Source organism: Lepidochelys kempii, chromosome 8, assembly GCF_965140265.1.
Source record: "Lepidochelys kempii isolate rLepKem1 chromosome 8, rLepKem1.hap2, whole genome shotgun sequence".
In the NCBI taxonomy this organism is placed as follows: Eukaryota; Metazoa; Chordata; order Testudines; family Cheloniidae; genus Lepidochelys; species Lepidochelys kempii.
In genome coordinates, this window is record NC_133263.1 from 54564624 (window position 1) to 54587192 (window position 22569).

The 22569-nt window shown below is 42.9% G+C and overlaps 1 protein-coding gene and 1 long non-coding RNA gene across 5 annotated transcripts; one reads left to right on the plus strand and one right to left on the minus strand.

The window, feature by feature from the left end:
• Positions 1 to 229: 229 nt before the first annotated feature.
• Positions 230 to 3386, minus strand: LOC140915942 (uncharacterized). The gene is made up of 2 exons (XR_012160329.1): positions 3046 to 3386; positions 230 to 540 (listed from the first exon to the last, which is right to left on the minus strand). It is a non-coding gene; the product is annotated as an uncharacterized lncRNA (long non-coding RNA).
• NPL (N-acetylneuraminate pyruvate lyase) lies at positions 2827 to 22250 on the plus strand. 4 transcript variants are annotated; one of them, XM_073356612.1, is made up of 12 exons: positions 2827 to 2895; positions 4960 to 5028; positions 8786 to 8859; positions 9577 to 9664; positions 11193 to 11250; positions 12560 to 12635; positions 13735 to 13827; positions 16671 to 16816; positions 17022 to 17068; positions 17754 to 17838; positions 19790 to 19829; positions 21195 to 22250. In XM_073356612.1, exons 1-12 carry the CDS (start codon positions 2846 to 2848, stop codon positions 21332 to 21334), a joined length of 966 nt encoding a protein of 321 aa, XP_073212713.1. In that variant the 5' UTR covers positions 2827 to 2845; the 3' UTR covers positions 21335 to 22250. The 4 variants fall into 4 exon arrangements, with proteins under 4 accessions (XP_073212713.1, XP_073212714.1, XP_073212715.1 ...); XM_073356613.1 differs by lacking the exon at positions 2827 to 2895 and adding an exon at positions 3367 to 3500; XM_073356614.1 differs by lacking the exon at positions 2827 to 2895 and adding an exon at positions 3716 to 3924.
• Positions 22251 to 22569: the final 319 nt, after the last annotated feature.

Here is a 22569-nt window from a genome sequence, read left to right on the forward strand (position 1 = left end):
TCACTGCCATAGATAGTGACATGCCTTACATTTTTTTAAATCTATAGATATAAAACTACTTTGAATGTATACTTAAGGTGGTTTGTGTATAAAATAATATGCAGGTTGGTTTGAATTTTATTCCTGATTTAAATAAATATTTAAAGATTTAAATAAATATATAAGGCTTGTTGCTAAATGTACATAGGTTTTGTAAAAAGCTTGATAAAGAAGTCTACATGCACACTCCTTTTGATTAGTATTTTACCTTTAATTTACCTTTACAATATGTTTCAATAAATAATTCTAAGGCCATGAAATAAGAAAAAAATCTTCAGCCTGGGTCTGGAAAAAAGTAATGGAATTTAGTATTTTAGGGTGTATGATTCCACAGAAAGTCACATTATTTAAGAATACTTTGCAGTTGGCTCAGCCAGTGTGGTATGGGTTGTTGCAAGCTCCCATGACAGGAGTTTCTGTCATTTGATTGGTGAAAATCTGTGGGGTGAGGTGCTCTTCTCTTTTCTTTCTTTGCCTTTTTTCCTTTCTGTGCTTTTCTTTCTTAAAAAATAAATAAATCTGGTACATGTCTGAAAGGTGGCTGTAGAACCATTGTGCCCAGTTCAGAGTAACTCATTCTAAGGTTACTTTTTTTTTTAGGACTGTCGATTAATCCAGTTAACTCATGCGATTAACTCAAAAAAATTAATCATGATTAAAAAAGCTAATCACGAGTAATCACACTGTTAAACAATAGAATACCAATTAAAATTTATTAAATATTTTTGGATGTTTTTCTACATTTTCAAATATATTGATTTCAGTTACTACACAGAATACAAAGTGTACAGTGCTTACTTTATATTATTTTTATTACAAATATTTGCACTGTAAAAATTATAAACAAAAGATATAGTATTTTTCAACTCACCTCATACAAGTACTGTAGTGCAATCTCTTTATTGCAATTTACAAATGTAGTTTATGTGTTACATAACTGCACTCAAAAACAAAACAATGTAAAACTTTAGAGCCTACAAGTCCACTCAGTCCTACTTCTTGCTCAGCCAATTGCTAAGAGAAACAAGTTTACATTCTGTGGAGATAATGCTGCCAACTTCTTAATTACAGTGTCACCTGAAAGTGAGATCAGGCATTCGCATGGCACTTTTGTAGCTGGTGTCGCAAGATATTTATGTGCCAGATGTGCTAAAGATTCATATGCCTCTTCATGCTTCGGCCATCGTTCCAGAGGAAATGCTTCCATGCTGATGACGCTCATTAAAAAAATAATACGTAAATTAAATTTGTGACTGAACTCCTTTGGGGAGAACTGTATGTCTCCTGCTCTGTTTTACCTGCATTCTGCCATATATTTCATGTTATAGCAGTCTTGGATGATAACCCAGCACATGTTGTTCATTTTAAGAACACTTTCACTGCAAATTGACAAAATGCAAAGAAGATACCAATGTGAAATTTCTAAAGATAGCTACAGCACTTGACCCAAGATTTAAGAATCTGAAATGCCTTCCAAAATCTGAGAGGGATGAGATGTGGAGCATGCTGTCAGAAGTCTTAAAAGAGCAACACTCTGATGCAGAAACTACAGAACCCAAACCACCAAAGAAGAAAATCAACTTTCTGCTGTTGGCATCTGACTCAGATGATTAAAATGAACATGCATCAGTCCGCGCTGCTTTGGATCATTATCGAGCGGAACCCATCATAAGCATGGACACGTCCTCTGGAATGGTGGTTGAAGCATCAAGGGACATATGAATCTTTAGCGCATTTGGCATGTAAATATCTCACAACGCTAGCTACAACAGTGCCATGCAAATGCCTATTCTCACTTTCAGGTGACATTGTAAACAAGAAGCAGGCAGCATTATCTACTGCAAATGTAAACAAACTTGTTTGTATCAGCGATTGGCTGAACAAGAAGTAGGACTGATTGAACTTGTAGGCTCCAAAGTTTTACATTGTTTTATTTTTTAATGCATTTTTTGTACATAATTCTACACTTGTACGTTCAACTTTCATGATAAAGAGATTACACTACAGTACTTGTATTAGGTGAATTGAATAATACTATCTATTGTTTTTTACAGTGAAAATATTTGTAATAAAAATAAATATCGAGTGAGCACTGTACCCTTTTTGTATTCTGTGTTGTAACTGAAATCAATATATTTGAAAATGTACAAAACATCCAAAATATTTAAATAAATGGTATACTATTATTGTTTAACAGTGCGATTAATCGCAATTTTTTTTAACGGTTTGACAGCTCTAATTTTTTTTCTCTCTCACTACTATTTTGTGGCCTTTGCAATTAACAACCATTATTAGAATTGTACTACCCTCATAAAAAGCATACTGCCTCTTAAAAATTAGGAACATCATTAAGTCTATATTTATTCATTTATTTTAATGTTTCCAGTAAGGCTAAATCATATAAAATATAAGTCTTGTTTTCCCCCAAATGGCAGATGGCACCAAAATACACATATGTCTAAAAAAGGATAGCAAGGTACCCTGGAAAGGGTAAGAGGGACTTTTTTTTTTTAAAAAAGGGTTGGGGGGGGGGAGACAGACAAAAGAAGAAGGGCATGGAAGGAAGCCTGTGCAAAAAATACATAGTGATGGAAACACCAGAAACAGATTTCTTGTTCAGTGTTCATGGATGAATTTTTTAATAAATAAAAAATAAAATTCTCAGGCGAAAACGGCAATGAGACGGAGTTTGAGAGTACGTATTAGCCATGTAGGGTAAAGCCCCTTGTGAGGATTGGATCCTTATTCCACATGAGTAATTCATACACGCAAGGAAAGGCACAGTTAGGGCAGCCAAGCAATCGGAATGCCGCAAGAGAAGGAAATCAAATCTCTGCAACCGTGCGTACAAAACCGGTCAGTGCTGGGCAGGTGCCGAGCTGTGGTGGCCCTTCTTTCTTCCCCTTCCTCTCCCTGGCTCCAACCTTTCTTCCATCCCGCTTCACCCTCTCCCCAGCCACCACGGAAAGCGGTCACCCCCCGCCCGCAGCAAAACCTGTAACTAACAGAACCGCGCCGGCCGCCCCCGGCTCCTTCGCTTGGTCGCCGCGTAGCTCAGCGCCCACCCGCCTCCGCGCCGGCGGCCAGGCCGGGACCTCCGGCGGGACGGCGACTGCCCCACAGGCCGGGGGTACGATGGGGGGCGGGGGGGGGCAGTCCCGACTGGGGCTTTGGCCACGCCCATGACAAGGAGCCAGGTCTGCAGCGGGCCCCGGGCACGGAGCACCCCCACCGGCGAAGAGCCGTTCCGCTCGGGGGGGGACGCGACCCTGCGGCTGGGGATGATGGGAGCAGGCTTAGGGCAGGCCTTCGGCTGCTGTCAGTGGGCATGCGCGGAGCCTCCCGGCCTGCTCCGTCATAAAAGGGCGGCCGCGGGGGCCGAGCCGGGCACCAGACCGGCCCCGCCGCGGAGGTCCCGGGCAGGCCGCGCGGAGCGCTGGGCACAGCGGCTCGCTCTGCCGGTGAGGACAGACTGACACCGGCCGGGTGGGCAGGACAGCAGACTCGTTGCGGGCTCCGCAGAGTTGGGGAGGCAGCTGAGAAATTCTTATGCGGGGGGGCAGATTGGCTGAGTCTTGGGAAGGGGGGAAGAGACAGACCAGCTTTCTGAGAGTGACTGAGGGGTGGTGTGTGGGGCTCCCAGGGGGGACTGAGTTTCTGAGCCGTGTGGTTGTAACAGATTTTGTCCCCTTCCCCCATCCCCTGTGAGGCTCATGTGATGCTGTTCTCTCTGGGCTGGAGCTGTTCACCCAATGTGCAAATCAGCTTGCTCTCAAGAGAGCTTACGCTGTGCGCTGTTCCAGTTATTTCCATACTACGTGTACTCGGGGCAAAACCTGTTAGAAAGTAGCTTTGCATTAACAGGACTCGCAGTCCACTCTGTTGGTGAGTAGGGGTGCCAATGCCATCTGCTTCTGCTTAACTGAATCTTTAATTTATAGAAGAGTTTTATTTCTAGCCCTTATGGTTATGAAGACAACCTCCCAAAGCCGAGCCAAGTGTAACCATTGCAGGGTTGAAGTCTTATGTCCTCAGACATACCACTCTGGGTGCCTCCAGTACTGCTCAGGATTGTAACTGGGACAAACTGGATCAGTTTTGTTCTGATGCTGTAGACAGAGTTGGAAGCAGCAGCAGAGAAAGTCCTGGAGGTGAAGGCACCAAAGACCATGGCTGGGAAAGGGGTAGCATAGCATAGTAGAAACCTCACTGTACAGCAGGAGAAGAATTTTCCTTTTCCCAACCTTTCCAAGAGGAGAGAGAGGCTCAGGGTGGGGCCGGGGCTGTGTTTGGAATAACAATAATGAGAGTGGTGGGTAAATTTGTAAAGAGAAGTAGAACTGACCTCCGATCAGGCTCAGAAGTGACTTTTCAATCACTTAATTTCCCATCATCTCCAACCCAAGCAGAAACTATAGAGTACCCTTCGTATGGACATAATCTCTGAAGAAAAGTTTGGTGGCTTAGCTCCCTTGATAAAAATGTGCTTATATTTTTTCCCCTATATAGTGTTTGACATGCATCTTTTCCACTCCCTCCCCAGTCCTCAAAAATGGTGTTAGAGAGTTTGCTTCCAGAAATTTTCCCTTCAAGCAGAGACCCAAACATAAGTACTGTCTGACCCAAAGGTGAATGTTTTAGGAAGGGATGCACATGTGAAAACAGGAGATTCAAAGAGAAACTGCCTTTGAACTAGAACTGTATCAGGTGCTACCAATCTTATGCTCAGACCTTGCCTGCTACAGTAATCGTGTCTGCACAGGTCCTCAGAAAACTGCGCAATCTGTTTTTCTCAAAAGAAACTTACAAAGTCCACTTGTTCCAGGCTTTGCCTGTAGAGCTTTGTTGTTAACAGAATTTACTCAAAATATGTCTCTTGTTAAGAGAAATTTTGCTTGTCTTTCTGACTTCTCCTGACAGATCAATGGCATCCCCAAAGAGATTGCAGGGTCTCACAGCAGCTACAATCACTCCAATGACTCCAGATGGGTAAATATTCCCTCTGACTACCAAAATGATTGCTGTCAATGTCAATTAATGTATTGTGAACTTTTTCCCAGAACCTTACACTTTCCTACTTGCTTTTCTGCAACAACTTTACCAAAAAAAAAAAGTAAACTTTCTAACAATGTTCAACATCCCAGGAAGACAAAGGTTTGTGAAGGCTTTTGTTTGACTGACTAATCCCCTTCCTTAGAGTCCTGAAGTCCTGGGAGCAGAGGTTAGTGTTGTGATGGGCAGCTTATTCAGGAGAGTCTAGGTTGGCTCTCAGGAGAGGAAAAAAAATCTGGTTGGTTACACTGTAAAAATGGAGTTGCTCAACCCTACCTGTCTTTGATAAGTGCTTTGAGATCTAGGTTTGAACAGTGCTATGTTGGTATTTACGCCACTCCTTACTACTTGTAAACGGAGAAGATTTGGTCTGGAGTTATTGAGAGGCCATAAATGTGGAATCCAGCCCTGGTTATTCTTATTATCACAAGCAAAATGAAGACTGTCCCTTTCTCTCTTCATCCAACTAAAGAGAAAGGGCAAAGTAACATCCACCAGATGCCATTTAACAGCCTGCATCCTGTAACTATGAAGGATGGTTTGCTTAGCTACTTGTCAGCACTTACAATAGTAGAGTGTATTTATAAAAATAACAACTTGTCTTTCTAGAGTGCCCAAAAGGTGTTCATAGTGCTTCCCTTCTCAAGAGAGCTTACAGTTTAATTACCAAAAAAGACACAACGGCTTACAGCAACAAACAATTGGTCAGGAGGCAGTGGGGGAATTAAAAGAAAGAGGCATGAAAGTTAGAACTACACCATCATGTGGTGACATTGGATTGCTATGTGTACATCTAAATGATCCTGTGACATCTTTTGGCCTATAAATAAATATCCATGTGTGTACATACACACTTCTTTAAAATGCATTTGTTTAAAAATTGTTTTATAATACCACACATCTTTAAATTGAGGTTAAGGTTGCTGAAATGAGCACCCAAACAGTGGTGTCAAGTGATCTTCGTGTAAGGGAGAATCAGGCCTGGTCTGCCACTCTGACATTGGCTCACTAGCCACATAGTCAGAATAACTAAAAGGTTCTAGTGGTGACTAATTTAAAATCTGAACCTGATAGAAATGCTGTGATTACACATGCTGTGTGTTTCACCAGTTTGTTGAGGACAGCTAGACAGTTTGCATTTTGAGTCACACTCCAATGTCCAAAGGGAACTGTATGGCTGACCAACAACACTACATTTCATCTTGTTTGGGAACACTGCATTATTTTCACCCTGTGGCAGATATTGAATCAGGAGCTCAATTTTTTTTTTTTTTTTTGGATCTTGACCCAAGAATGTTTCATTCCAACCTTAATTCTCCTTAAACTACAATGTACAGTACAAGAAACACTTAATAATCTGAGTATGGTAGAGCTGCTGGAAATGAGGCACTGTATTTTGATAGGGAAGAGAAAACTCACAAAGCATCTTCAGTAGCAGAGGTAAGTGGCTGCCCCACAGGGTCTTGTTTTATCTCTCTTGTGGTAAAGCCAAGACCACAGCCCATTCCATCCCTTAAAGGAGTTAAATGGTGAGCATCCAAGAATGTAATAGGAGGGAAACTGTTTTTCCTGTAATATTTTACTCTGAGCCTTTCATCCTAAATGATGTCTTAGTGCTCTACAAATTATAAGCATGCAGCAAACCAGTGAGATGCAGGGAGTGGGAAGGTGGCACTGGCAACCATCTAGCACACTGTAGAATGCAGACAGGGAGGGTAAAGGAAATTTTGACCAAGAATGCTGGAGCTTACCTCTGATCTTTGTTTAATTCTGTGATGGCAAAAATGGATCACAGCAGAGCTGGTCAAGACTTTTCAAAAATTCAAAGTTTTAATAAAAGTATTCCATAAAAAAGGTCACCATTGTTTGAGCAGCTCTAGATCATAGGGTCTGTCTCAGTGATTTCTGTACTCAGCATGTACCATTTAAAATTCAGATAATAGTTTTTAAGTACTCTTTCTGCAGATTAAGCCTGGATCCTGAGCAACGAGTTGTTCTCTTCCCATCTCTCATGTGACCCCACCAGTAACACACATTCTACAGAGTAAATTCTACCCCTCATTGAAACAGGCACAATCCCATTGTCTTCACTAACTTTGCACAGATCGGAATTTAGCATACAATATCTGGGAGGGATTCTGCAGGGCAAGCAGCAGTAAAGAGTAGTGAAAATATATGGATTAGAGGCTGTAAAATTGTAAAGGTATGGGCCAGGTCCTCAGCTGATGCTAATTTACATCATCTGAGGATTTGGTTCTCTGCTTGCAGCTGAAGTGAGCAGATATGACTGAATACACAAAGGAATAGCTCTGTCAAAGCAATAGTTACTATTTTTACCAAGTTGCTTTTCAGTTAGACCTGCAGTCTTAAAGCACCACAAGATACTAAATGTTTTCCCAGGGGAGAAAGGGCCTTGTTTGTTTTTCTGTATCTGAAAAACCCACAATAAACTTCTTAGAATTGTTTTTCCATCTCCGAAGGCCTGAATGAACCCTGTTGGGGATTGGAGACTTTGGTGTCTGAGACTCTACTAGTTTCAAACCTGCCATTAAAACATAACTAATCTTGGTATCCTTTCTAGCTACATTTTATTCCGGGCTTACCCAATGTTCCTTAGATCAGTGGTTCTCAAATGTGTTTTTTTTTTTTTTTTCGCGGACCACTTGAAAATTGCTGAGGGTCTCGGCGGACCACTTAATGATCTTTCCAAATGTGGTTTGTATCATTAGCTAAGTATTGTAAAGCACTTTAGATAAAAGTGCTATATAAAAAAAATTAATAATTTTTTTTGGTCTACAAACACACTCATATTTTAATATCAGTAGTCTTACCTTTCTAATGTGATGGATGTGCCCTCTCTCTCCTGCCACGGCAGCCCTCAAGCTGGGCCTGGGAAGGAGGGAGATCTCTCCCCAGCAGCCCTGGAGCTGGGGAAAGTTGCCTCTTTGGCCGCCGCAGCCCTGCGCATCCCAAATTCCCTCCACCCCCTCTTCTCACCCCACTACCCCCTCCAACCTACCTCCTATTCCCCCTCCCCTCCCCCCCGCCAAGGCCACCACCTCACCTTACATATGCGTCTTCTCAGCGGTTCCAGTAATTAGGTGGGTGGCCTTTCATTCTCTCGCGTGTGGCCGCCCAGGCGTGCACCTTAGGGGGAACTATCCACAGACCACCTGGGTGGAGCTCGCGGACCACAGTTTGAGAACCTCTGCTGTAGCGCTTTCCAGAAGTCAGAGCCAGCCTGGTGGCTGCTGTGTGCTCAGAAGGGCAGTGGTTAAGAGACAGAATCAGGTAAACTTGAAAAAGAGTATTCCTATCAAGTCTTCAATATTTTTTAAAAGACATTAATATATTGTAGCAATAATAGAACATGTGAAGCTTAGTGGTTCTGATCACTGAAGATCTGGGTCTTCTAGTTCTGGGAATCTCATGCTCTAGGAACCCCAATTTAGGCCTCACGTACAGGACACTTTCTAATCTGGCATTCTCAGCCCCAAATACCCTGTTCAGAAGCTTTATGTATAGAGGTCTCCACAATTCAGGAAGTGGGCAGGTGAAATTTTTTTTTAAGCTAGATTTCATATTCCCAACCCCTCTAGGGTATTAGAGGGAAACCTTTTAGAACTTGAACTTGGTCAGGATTCTTTACACACACGTTTCTGTTCTCCCTCTTTTTATTTTCTTTCTTTTTCAGAGAAATTAACCTCTCTGTGATTGGGCAATATGTGGATTATCTTGTAAAAGAGCAGGGTGTGAAGAACGTTTTTGGTAAGTCGTAAGCAGTGAGTTGTGCTTCTTGTCATCCAAGAGCTGTGATGCAATGGAATATGGGGATGGGAGCATTCTAAGCATGTGCACTTAAGTGGAAGAAATCATAGCCTATTCTTTAGGAATCTGTTTTTGCGCAAACTCCCAGTTATGCGCAGGATAGAGCAGAAGATGAGAATGTTACTGGAGTAGGGAAGGAAGCAGAGACAACTACTAGACTATGCCACATTAGGGCATTAAGAAGGATCAAAGCAGTGACAGAAAAGACCCATCTGAATTATTCTATTCACATGCTTGGGGAAGATGTGGTCACCTGATAGACAACATTGGATACGAGAGAGATGCATTTATTCAAATCCTATTTATTCAGTAGGCACCTTTATCAAATGAGCTTCAAGTCCATTGTCCTCTTACAAGGGTTTCTTCCTTTCTGATTGTGTTGGCTTAGGAAGGCATATGCATTTAACTCTTTCAGTGCTATAGGCCTTCTCTACACACATACACATACACAAATTCCACATGTTTAACTAAAGCACTTTAAAAACCAGTTTATTTAAATCAGCACAAACCCTTGTGTGGACTTGCATATCTGTTTACAACTGTCCAATATTGAGTTAGTTTGTGTGATTTAAATTTCAGTAATGGTCTTTAATAAAACCAGTGCAACTTCTCTGTGTAGGCCAGACCTCAGGATGTGTTGTGTTCTGTTTGAAACAGTGAATGGCACAACAGGAGAAGGGCTGGCACTGAGCACCCAGGAGAGGAAGCAGCTGGCAGAGGAGTGGGTGACCAAAGGGAAAAACAAGTGAGTAGCTCTAAGGAAACCTGTCTGTTCACATAGACATTACTGCTTGTCTAAGCAAAGGCTGTACCCTCTAATTACTTCCCCTATTTTCTTTCTCTGGCCCATTTATCAAGATGTTGCTGGTATTGTCAAAATAAGTGACTAGAAAAGTGTGGCTCAGTCATCAGCCTCCCTCCATACTGCTTAGAGGGGGAAGGCCTCTGGGATGCCTCCTCTCCCTATTGCTTATGGAGGCATGTGGAAGAGAGGCGGTTTTGAAAAACACCCTCTTCCTATTGCTTAAGTTGGGGAAAGGGGAAAGTAATAAGGGATGTAAAAATGAGACCCTCTGTTTGCTGCTTTTATGTTGCCTTAACACAGGCATGAGAGCCTCACAATATTTGTATGTATGTTTTTATCTTTTCAACACCCCTGTGCAGCAGGGCAGTGCTATTATCCCCATTATACAAATGGGGAAACTGAGGCACAGAAAGACTAAGTGACTTGCCCAATCACACCGGAAGTCTGTGGCAGAGCAGGAAATTGGCCCCATGTCTTCTGAGTCCCACGTTACAACTCTAATCACTGGACCATCCCTCTTCTTGGATGTGTTGCATATTCTCATATCACTCGCCTTTGCACTGTCTCTCATGTCCCCGTTGGAAGTGAGTTGGGGGGGGGGGTGAGATATGCAGAGGGGGAGAGTGGAATTGTGGGGAAGGGACAGTGAAAAGGAAAACAAGTGACAGAGAGGGGAAAAAGCTTTCCCTGGATCTTCTTTTGGATTTAAACTTTCTGTGCTTTTGTTTGGAGGGAGAAAGGGGGGGGAAACAAAAATGGGGGGGTTATTTTCCTTTAAGTAGGGGTGTCTTGGTAATTTTTGTTCAAGTTTGAGTTTAAAAAAAATTCTGGATTTGGGTTTTGTTGTTGTTGTTTTTGTTTTGGGGGTGGGGTTTGTTGTTGAATAACTCAAAAAATTCCTATGGAAAGTTTAAGAGGGAGGAAAAAGAATTTTGAAAATTTCCCATGAAAAATTAACTTTTTTTTTTTAATCAACTCTGTGTGATTCTTTCTAAGCTTGCCGCATACAGCGGGCATGATTCTCCACAGCCTTGTACCTGGTGCATTCATTTCTATGATACAAAATGGTTTCTGATGTTGCAGATCAGAATCATTAGCCCTTTACATAGGGGAAGAGATTACACAAGGGGGGAAAGCAGGGGAGAATCTGGCCCACTGCTTCAGGAAGATCACTTGGCCAAGCATGTGGCAGCTCTGGGGATGAGGATCTGAGAGAGCTGCAGAAATAAGATTGTGGGATCTGGATGTTGAGAACACTTCTGGGTGGGGGAGGGAATGGGAAGAAGTGTTGGATGTGTGGCTGAACTTTTTGCTGTACTCTAAAACTTTGTTTCTAGATCCCTTCTAGTTTGTATCCACTCCACTGAGTATCTGCTGTGTGGACCCAGACTGTTTGTCTGGCATCTTTCCCCCACATTTAAATTCCCACAAACCAAAAAATAAACAGCAATCTTTTTCTCTTTTGCAGGTTGGATCATGTGATCATTCACGTGGGTGCATTAAGTCTACCAGAAGCAAAGGAACTGGTGTGTGTGTGAATTTTTTCTTAGCCTCCTTCCTTTGTCCTTCCATAACTTTACATATGAGTGGGTTGGTTCCCCTTTTCTTTTCTGAGTTTATGCACTTACTGACCTCTCTTTCCATGTTATGCTGTCTTGGTCCTGAGGGATCCTGAGGGTACATCTACAGGCAATAAAACACTGGCCTGGGTCAGCTGACTCAGGCTGACAGGGCATGAGCTGTAGAGCTATAAAATTGCAGTGTAGACGTTTTAACTTTGGCTGGAGCCTGGGTTCTCAGACCCTCCCACATCACAGGGTCCAAGAGGCCGGCGTCCAGTCCAAGCCCAAATGTCTGTACTACAGTTTTATAGCCCTGCAGCCCAAGCCCAGTGAGCCTGTGTGAGCTGACCCAAGCCAGCCATGGGTATTTTATCAGTGTAGTCATACCCCTGAGTCTTTGAGCATACAAGCATTGGAACTAATCAAACTGAGTTGGCTTGCTCGACTAGCATCTCCTGGGCGGCTCAGTCAGGTTATGCAGAATTTATTTGTATTGCTGCAGGGCCTAGGATGTTCTTTCATGGACCAGGACCCCATTGCAGTAGGTGCTGTACAAACACAGACTATGTTAAAAATAGATTCTCCCCCACCATTTTAGTTGGGGGAAGGGGAGGAACCTTCCAAATGTGACCTGACTCCCCTCACGTGAACAGCCCCATTCATCTCGGTAATATAATGACCATTGTAAATTGAATTGATCACTTTGCTGTGGGTCACTTTCTCGCTCTCACTCACATATACACATTCCCTCAGGCCCAGATGGTCCACTCCTGGCCACTTCTTCAGGGCATGTGGGAATCTTTAAGGCATGTAGTAGCTGAAGGAAGGGAAAATTCTTGAAGAACCTGATGGTGCCAGAGAGCAGGGTTCTATTCCCTGCTTTTGCCACTTACTTCCTGTGTGACTTGAGCAAGTCACTTAACCTGTCTCTGTTTCCTGATGTGTACAATGGGGTCAGTGATGCTATCCTATTTCTTGGGAGGTGGGAGCTGTAAGGACAGAGGACCATTCATTAATCAGGCAGAGGTAATAGATATGTGTTTTGTTTAGAAACAGAGGTAGTGCATTACATTGATGGAAGGGTCTCTTCATCCCTGGCATAGACTGGCACAATTCCCATTGACTTCATGTCTGAACTTGTTCCATAATGTACAGCTTGCTTAAGGGTTTAATTTGTAGCTGTGGAATGGATTGATGTGGTTCTTCACTATGTGCATGATAGAAACACATGCAGTGAATGCACCTTTGATACATTCTGTTCTTTCCTATCAAGGCCAAACATGCAGCCGCAATAGGAGCGAGTGGTATCGCTGGGATCGCCCCCTTTTTTTTCAAACCTACAAACAAAGGTGAGCAGAGATGTCTGTGGCCATCACACCCACAGAGGCCCTTTTTCTTCTGCAGTTTACCACACATTCAGACTGTCAGCAGTATGATATGGTAAAGGGAGGTCATGTTTTTTAGAGATCTGTGGCAGCAATGCTGCTGTAGTTGGTCAGAGTATCTGGTTCCTCAATGATAAAACTTCCTTTATAGTGCTTGGAGTTTCTTCAGAGAGGGCAGGTTCTTGAGTTTTAACATAGGTCCTGTGTTATAGGCTCCTCCTTTACCCTCTGCTGCTCTGGCACAGTGTCCCCGTCCTCACGGTCATATGGACATTCTTTTGGAAACCATTTCTGGAAATAACGTTGTTTGAATGCCAGTGGTGCGTTTGGAGCTGTACAAACATAAGATGCAGCCCAACTGCAATGAGAGGAGAGTGGTGCCTCATTGAACGGGTAGCTGATGCACTAACATCTCCCCGTCACAAACTGACTTTGTATTTGGTCTTGGTCACAAGTGAAGCTAATTGATGATCTCTTGATGCCTACTGGACACACCAAACTGCATTCATTACAAAGGCAGATTTGACGGTCTCTGCTGAAGCACAGGAGTCGATTAACAGGGCCAGTGCGTATTACTTGTGAGGTGCAGAACTACTTGGGGAACAGATCAGAACTGAGGGTAAATGATAGAGCTGTGTGAAAGAAGCTTGTAAAACTCTGTATTATCAATTCGTCAGATTAGCCCAAAATGAAATAACCTATTGTGTCTTGGCTTTTTATACAACACATGTAATATGAAGGAACTACACTGGCCCAGTGGGTTTGAAATAATCATGTTTACTAACCTTCTACCCCATTCAAGGCCTAGCTACATATATACACTGTTGTTCTGTTGGCTTCTGAAACCTAGACGGTGGAAAAGCTTTAGAGGGCTCACAAACTTTTAAAAGCATAGTACCCAATTCCTATATTCTGCACCTATTAAGTGCAGAAGAGATAGAGAAATAGTGTCTCCTTAGAGATGGATTCCTGATAAGTCTGTGAACCTGAACTCCACTTTATGTGGATGACCTCCTTTTCTTGCCTCAGAGTATGATTGCCTTCTTTCACTGCCTCTTTTCAGATACATTGGTTGCTTTCTTACGGGAAGTTGCATCTGAAGCCCCTGGCATTCCATTTTATTACTATCACATTCCTCCTTTAACAGGTGTAAAAAGTAAGTATTGCTCATTCAGCGACTTTTGCTCCTAGTACATGCACGCTTTCCCCATTCAAGGGATTCACTCAGAAAACAGTTGGTGAATCTAGAATCTGAAAACAAATTTAGCATGTCTACGTTAGAAAACGTTACTGCACCAAAACGGGATTGAATGGTCAGATAGGTGCTGTACTTAGTGGGGAAGATAATAACTGTTGACATCAAGAAAGCTGAGGTATTTAATTCCTATTTTGTTCGTCTTTACTTAAAAAGTTAATGGTGACCAGACATTCAACACAATTATTATTAACAAGGGGGAAGGAACTCAAGCCAAAATAGGGGAAGAGCAGGTTAAACAATATTTAGATACGTTAGATGTGATCAAGTCGGCCGGGCCTGATGAAATTCATTCTAGGGTACTTAAGGAACTAGCTGAAGCAATCTCAGAATCATTAGCAATTATCTTAGAACTCATGGATGATGGGTGAAAGGCGAACATAGTGCCTATCTATGAAAAAGGGGAACAAAGAGGACCTTGGGAATCATAGACCAGTCAGCCTAACTTCAGTATGTGGAAGGGTACTGAAACAAATTATTAAAAAATCAGTTTGTAAACACCTAGAGGATAATAGAGTTATAAAGAATAGCTAGCATGCATTTGTCAAGAACAAAACATGCAAAACCAACCTAATTTCCTTCTTTGACAGAATTTTATTGGCTTGGTGGGGGGGAAAGCAATAGATATGATTGTAGCTTGATTTTTAGTAAGGCTTTTGACACCGTTTCACATAATGTTCTTAAGCAAACTAGGGAAATGTGGTTCAGATTAAATTACTATAAGGTGAGTCTGGAACTGGTTGAAAAGTCATACTCAAAAGAGTAGTTATGACTGGCTTGCTTTCAAACCGTGAGAATGTATTTAGTGGGCACTCAGAGGAGTTAGTAGTCAGTCTGGTACTAGTCAATATTTTTATTAATGACTTGGATAAGGGAGTGGAGAGGATGCTTATAAAATTTGCAGAGAACACCAAGCTGAGAAGGGTTGCAAGCACTTTGGAGGACAGGATTAGAATTCAAAACAACCTTGACAAATGGGAGAATTGGTCTGAAATCAACCAGATGAAATTCAATTAAGACAAGCTCAAAGTACAACAGTTAGGGAGGAAAAAACCAAATGCCCAAGCACAAAATGGGGAATAACTGGCTAGGTGGTAGTACTGCTGAAAAGGATCTGGGATCACAAATTTAATGAGTCAACCATGTGATGCAGTTGCAAAAAAGGCTAATCTGAGTCTGGGGTGCATTAACAGGGGTGTTGTATGTAAGACATCGGAGGTAATTGTCCCACTCTACTGTGCATTGGTGAGGCCTCAGCTGGAATACTGTGTCCAGTTCTAGGCATCACGCTTTAGCAAAGATGTGGATAAATTAGAGATCATCCAGAAGAGAGCAACAAAAATGGTAAAGGTTTAGAAAACCTAACCTCTAAGGAAAAGTTAAAACAACTGGACATGTTTTAGTCTTGTGAAAAGAAGACTGAGGGACGGACCTGATAACACCCAAAGTATGTTAAGTGCCATTACTAAGATGATTGATCAGTTCTCAATGTTCAGTGGAGGTAGGAACAGAAGTAATGGGCTTACTCTGCAGCAAGGGATTTAGGTTAGGTGTTAGGAAACCCTTTCTAACTATAAGGGTAGTTAAGCTCTGGAACAGATTTCCCAGGGAGGTTGTGGAATCCCTACATTGGAGGTTTTTAGGAACAGGTTGGACAAACACCTGTCAGGGATGGTCCTGCCTCAGCGTAGGCAGGTGGGCTAGATGATTTCTTGAGATCCCATCCAGCCCTACACTCCTATGAGTCTATAAGATGAACTGATGCTGACTATGACATTGTGACTAGTGTAGACCAGGATGGACCAGTTTAGCATCATGTCACTAACCATGGTTAAACCCTGGTTCCAGCAACCTTTCACCACACCTAACTGACTGCGATGACCGCCACTTGTGCTGCTCAGTACTGACAGCAAAGTCTTGGTTAGGTAACTGAAGTGCTAATCCCATTCAGCCACAATACATTTTTCTAATGTAGATAAGCCCATATAGGTGGTTAGCTGCTGAGAATTGAACCTAAGGTGTTTAGTTGGGTTTTTTTGGTTGTTTTTGTTTGGTTTTGTTTTTTTTTGACTCCCTTGCTCTAAGCACCAGATTGCATAGCCGCTTTGAATATATTTTTAAAGTGTAGCTGACAGTTCATTTCTGAACTGCTTATCCAACTGTATTTCTCAGTTTCTGAACTGATAAGATGAATACTCAAGAAGAAAATAAGACCTCTGATAGATACTAATGAAATCACTGCTGTGTAACAGGGCACAAGCCAGGAAATAGACAGGGAGACTGGGGGGAGGGGGAGAAAATGCTGGTGGCAGAATTATAGAAGCTGTTCAGCTTAGATGTGCATGTGTCCCATATGATCTTGCTTATTGTCAATAAGCGGCAAGTATGTAACATGGAAGTAGGTATAAATGAGGTATAAATATATAAAATTCTATATCAATGGTACGTTTCTCCTCACAGGCATTTGTTTATCATTTCATATATTCCAGAGTTACTTTACTGGTTCCTTTCAAGCTATTTAAATAACCAAGCTCTTACATTTAAACCATAAAGAAAATGTTGGAAAGCAACAAGTCTGCCTCTAATTACCTTGTGTAAGGTGATGGGGAGTGGAGGGACCTGACTCTGTTCAAATGAAGAATAGTAAGGCTTGAATGACCATGATGACCCTTTTGGGGAGGAAATCAGGGACGTCTTATGTGACTGGGATGTGTTTCTTGACGTGAGATTGTTGTTCTGTGCAGTTCGTGTTGAGGAGCTGCTGGATGGGATAAAAGAACAGATCCCCACCTTCCAGGGGGTGAAGTTCAGTGACACAGACCTCTTGGACTTTGCACAGTGTGTGAAGAACCACAAAGAGCAGTTTGTGCTACTCTATGGGGTAGATGAGGTAAGGGGCTCTACTTCTAATGATCTCCCCTAAAAACCATGTGGCTTATGCTAAGCCACATCCTGGTTCCAACCTGAACAACTACTACCCAGTGCAAAACTGAACTCTAGCCATGTTCAGGACTACGAGTTGTACTGCTCATTCTTCCTTTGCTTTTTATTATATGAAGTAAAATGCTTTTTTTCCCCCCACCCCCACAAACTAGCATCTGCTGAGCGCACTGGCAATGGGAGCATCTGGGGCTGTTGGAAGGTCAGTCCTTTTGCATTCCTGCCCCATTTGTTGCCATATTTACCACTATCTGTCTATGTATTGTAATTATATGGCCCCCATTACTGTAATATCCTTAGTGCCTTACAATATTTAATGTATTTATTTATCCTCACAACATTGCTGTGAGGCAGGGTTGGACTGTTACCCTCTTTACTGATGGGGAACTGAAGTTCAGAGAGACTAAGAGATTTCTGGGTGATCTTGGGGAAAGTCAGTGCTGGAGAAGGGAATTGAACCTAGGTCCAGGTCAGTGTTTAAGCACTAGACCATGCTTCCTTCCCCACTGAGGAAGCGTAAATAAGTTACTGTACCACATTGTTTACTTGTCACTTGTGTGATTTATGCATTGTACACGTGAATTGCGAAGTGTGATTGTTTTTTCAAGAACAAAAAATCAGTTAGCCATTCTGGGGAACGATGTCATTTGTAAAGGATGATGGGAAGAGAACACTTAATTGTAACTCTTTCATTGGGAGCAGTCATCCTTTTAAGGCTCAACTATATACAATGTTTCAGACCACGTGGAATTTCTAGATGGGAATGATTATGTTCTGAAAATAAAATATTGCACTAGAAAGCCTGGGACTTCTTGTTTTTGTTCTGGTTGAGGTGGCTGCTCTAAGCACCTCTTTGCATAACTGAGTTTACTTTGTTTTTTTGGCAGCACATACAACTACCTGGGCAAAAAAAACAACTTGATGTTGGAGGCTTTTGCAAAGAAAGACCTCACATTAGCACAACAATATCAGGTACAGCATCTTCACCTGCTCACAGTGGGAGTGTCCTCTCTCCACTCCCTTAAACTTTTCTTCATTGGGCATTCATTCTCTGTGGCTTACCACCACCACTTTATCCACCTAATCTCTCTAACCACTGTGCTCACCCACGAACAATCTGTTTGTCTGGTACACAGTTCCCCTTTTCTGAAACTGTTCCAGGCATGAACCCTGCTATTTTAACTAGCCAAGGCACAGCTCACCTTTCTTCCCCTTGTGTAACCTCCCCTTCAGCCCCCAAACCCTGTGTGGAATGGGCACTGTCCAACTCTTCCCTCATAAACAGTCTAGTCCAGACAGGTCTGTTTGTTTACCCCCAGTCACATACATGCACATGTATGTTTTGGCTTAGGCACAACCTGTTCTAGGATCCTCTTCTCCCATTTCCAATCAATGTTCTTCTCACCCACCCTCCTTCCTCTTCCCTTCCTGTCCATGTGCGCACACCTACCTGCTGACTAGTCTGGAGGACTGCCTCCTGCCTTTCTAACCTGGCTGAGCACCTCCTTGCTGATTGATAACCACCATTCAAATACTCTCCATCTATAAGTCTTCATGCCCAATCTCTTTTAAGGGGTGGTGGTCCTAGTCTTCTCTTTAACTATTCTAGATGGGTCATTGTCCACTCCACCCACTTTTAACCAGTCTTGGCAGTTTCTTCCCCTCCCTCATCAGTTGCTTGTGGGGAAGGGAGGTTAGGCTGGACCAAGCATCACCTCTTTCCTTCTTGTCTATATTCTCCTGCTTCCCCTCCACCTCCCCCACAACTGAGATTGGGCTCTCTGCCTGAAAGGGAATTACAGCAACCTGCAGGGTATTGTCCTGCTGGGACGCAGGGGAGGGAGCGTTATTGTAATAACTGAATGATGTAGTTTTGGGGTGCAGCCTGTGAGCTGGACTCATGTTCTTCCTGGCTGGTAAAAGACAATGGAGAGACACCAAGTCTACTGCTGACTGAGATTGTCAACAACTTCCTTCAAGAAAGAAAGGTGCCAGGAGTCCTCCATGGCATTATTGAGGCTTCTGTTCAAGAAACTATTGCCTAATGTAAATAATCCTGCCTGTGCTGAATCTCCCATTTTGGGAAACATCTGAGAAGGCCATGGTGGGATCTGGTATTCTCTTGCATTTCTTGGACACCAGTCAGTTTGGCTTCAGGTCTGGGTATGGCACAGATACTGCACTGATTACATTGGTTGCTTTTTGCCTGGGAATGGATGAAGATTGGGTAACATGCTGATTATTTTAGCTGTCAGCTGCCCTTGATCCTATTGACCGCAGGGCATTGCTGACATGTCTGAGGCCCCTAGCAGGGGTAGATGGATCCATTCTTGGGTGGCTGTGTGCCTTTCTTCCTGGTTTACAGTAGGCAATAGCATTCTGTACTGAGGGTTCTCCATCATGCAGGGTTTCACAGGTCACTATGCCATTACTGTTCTTACTCTACGTGTCAAAGGCCATCTAGAGGAGTCAGGAGGGCTGAGCAATGGTGAAGTCAATCTGCAAATGATACACAATTTTCTATCACAGTCTTGGGCAGCTGGGGGCACTCCTCCTGGACTGGTGGCAGGAGGGTGGGGTCCATGTTCAACAAAGGGTCCTCTACTCTGGAAAGGACTTCCTTTCTGGACTTCCAGAAAGGCATGGTATGCCACTTTCCTCAGACTGTTGTGTTAAGGGGCCAAGTTGAATAAGGACGGCCTGAGTGGGTGTGGTTCATTGGGGGGTGGGAGCTGTGTGTGATCTTGTACTTTTGGGGATATAGTAGGTTGATTGCTTAAGAACGCATGCCAAATGTACTGGGGACTTTCCCTTTATGTCTTGTATATAACTGTTTGTTATACAAACATCCAGAGCTGTTAAGATAGATGTCTTGTAAATATGAAGAAGTGAATTAAAAAAATACTATCTGTTTCTCTTCTAGTTCTGTACTGGAGAATTTCTCAGCTTTGTATTCAAACTAGGTAGGTGCTGCAATATCTTCCTCCCTCCCTGTGTTGTAAAAGAGGGACTGAAAATCCATGAGATTCACTGAAGCTTCCAGGTCCCTGCAACCTGAGAAGCTCCCTTCTGAAAGATCTTGTGCAAAGAGAGACCAACTCAAGCAGCAACAGCAGATGTATCAGCAGTTGAGAGTTCAATGACTGAGCTGGCAAAGCACATCCAGAAAGATTCCACTCACTCTTCCTTCCTTTCTCCAGGCCCTCTGACAAATTCCCCAACTTCAAAATAAATAATTTTTTTTTTGTTTATCCTGACTCTCCATTTTTCTTCCCAAGTCCACTCTCAGTGTCATTGTTATTGAGTGTTCTCAATCCTGGACAAGATGATAAAGTGCCCTAATGACAAAGCACAAGGGGCCTGATTCTCCTCTCCCTTATGTTGGTATAATTTAAGAAAAGGAGTACTTGTGGCACCTTAGAGACTAACCAATTTATTTGAGCATAAGCTGTAGCTCACGAAAGCTTATGCTCAAATAAATTGGTTAGTCTCTAAGGTGCCACAAGTCCTCCTTTTCTTTTTGCGAATACAGACTAACCCGGCTGCTACTCTGAAACCTATAACTTAAGAGTAACTCCATTCAAGTGAGTGGAGTTTTATACAGGTATAAGTGGTGTAAGTGAGAGGACAATCGGGTCAAGAATCTAAAAATCTGTTTGAGAAAAATAAGTGTTTTTACATCACAGGCTTACTCCCCTTGTGCTTTCAAAACTATATCTATTGACTTTGCTGGGAAAAAAATACGTGTTTTCTCCTGTTAACTCTGCAGAGCCAGCACTGCTTTTGGGGAGAGACAGATTCTTTCTGGTTTACATATAATCAAGAGAATTATTAACTGAATTCTAACTACAGAATCTGTATTACTTCTGATACTGTATGTAAACCACAAAGGACATGGTTGGGCTTTTGGTTCCTAGGTTGTCTTCTGAGCTGAGAGTTAGATGATACATCTTATCTATAAAGATGACCCTAATTTGATCTGGAAGTCCTGGAAAAACAAGTATGGGAACCTTCCCAAAGCCACACTTAGAGTCACTTTTCAGAGCATAAGCATGTATTACTAAGGAAATATTGTACTTGGGGCATTTTGGAGGAAAATATGGGCAGGTAAGAGCAGTTGGTACTGTTATACAGGATGGATATTAACTCTGTTTCTGTCTGCAAACATCACTTGCTAATTACATCTTTCTCCCTTGTGGGAATTTAAACTCTGGCCATATTCCAGGATTTCACAAGAGATGGAATCGTTGGTGTGGTTGGGATTTTGGAGCCCCCTGTAGTGACCATCTTTTATTTAAGTAACCTGCTTTTTTCTTTTGTCTGCCTAGGTTTTGGTGTTGCACAGACTAAAGCAGTCATGACTTTTACCTCAGGGATTCCAATGGGTCCCCCACGACTTCCGCTCCTGAGTGCCTCTGTGGATTTTATTGAGAAAGCAAAAGCTAAAATGGCGAGCCTGATTCTGTGACTGTCCCAGCAGTTGATCTGATATGACTATGGATCTGGAGGTTTGGGGCCTCTGCTTTTGTGATTCATCACTCAGTGTTCTCAGGAACTAGTAATAAGTGGTTTCCTGTCAGGGATGGCCTTGCTAGCCCATGTCTTGCTTTCTTTCCTTTAGCATTACCCAAAGATTGAACCTTTATAATACAGGTGAATTCTGTTTATCTAAATGACCTGGAGGACATCAGAGACCTTTGGATAACCAGGTGTTCAGATAAATGGAAGTGCTATTTTTAGCTGCAATTTCACAGGTCTGGTCTGTGCTTCAAATTGAGGTCAGCCTAGCTACGTTGTTAAGATGCCCAAACCTCTCTGGTAGACATGGCTAGGTCAATGGAAGAAGTCTTCTGTTGACCTAGCTACTACCTCTCGGAGAGGTGGATTACCTACATTGAGGTAAACCCTCTTCTGTTGCTGTAGGAAGCGTCTACACTATGATGCTACAGCAGCACAGTTCCAGTGCCACAGCTGTGCCACTTGAAGGGCTCTAGTGTAGACAAAGCCACTGTTTCATGCTGCAGTGATGCCAGTCCCAGAGGGAGGAGGGGAGAAAAGGATCGGGTATCACTGCAGAATAAAAGGGGGGGGGGTGGTGGAAGGGAGGCAAAGAGGAGGATGGAAGAGAGAAAAGGAAAAGGAAGGAGGTAGAGGGGAAGGAGCTGTAGGAGACCGGAGCCTTCTTGACAGCCCAGGATTCCACAAGCACCAGTACAAATACCGTAATGAGGGGTATGGCTGGCTGGCTCCCTCCCCCACAGCTGTCAGTGCTAGCAAGTGCTCAAACAGCACCAAGGAGGTTCTTGTCTCCTGCAGCTATTCCACCTTTCTTCACACCCTTGGGGATCCACAATGTAGTTATCTGAATGAACAGTGTATTCCCCCATGCGTTTAATGAGCCACTAAGAGGTTAACTGAAGAGCATTCCGCGGTTCATTAAATGCACGGGCACTGCTGATTCAGCTCATCAGGATTTTCAGTTAATTGAAATTTGAACTTTGCCTGTAGTTGCCTCTGCCCTATGGTGCACAAAAGCAAGGTTTGCTTCTAATGAAGCAAACTTATAAGGGTATGTCTGTACTGAAAATGCTACAGCTGCAGTCCTTCAGTGTAGACACTACTAATGCCGATGGAAGAGGAGAAGGAATTCCAGCAAGGAACCTGAATTCCTCTGGAAAGGGAAGAGGACTCTCTCTATAAAGG

Coding starts and splice junctions, on each gene's coding strand:
- NPL (XM_073356612.1), top strand. CDS start 2,846: ATGCCGCAAGAGAAGGAAATCAAATCTCTGCAACCGTGCGTACAAAAC. Junction 17,069..17,753: donor GCATCTGGGGCTGTTGGAAG/GTCAGTCCTTTT, acceptor TTTTTTTGGCAG/CACATACAACTACCTGGGCA. Junction 17,839..19,789: donor CATTAGCACAACAATATCAG/GTACAGCATCTT, acceptor TTTCTCTTCTAG/TTCTGTACTGGAGAATTTCT.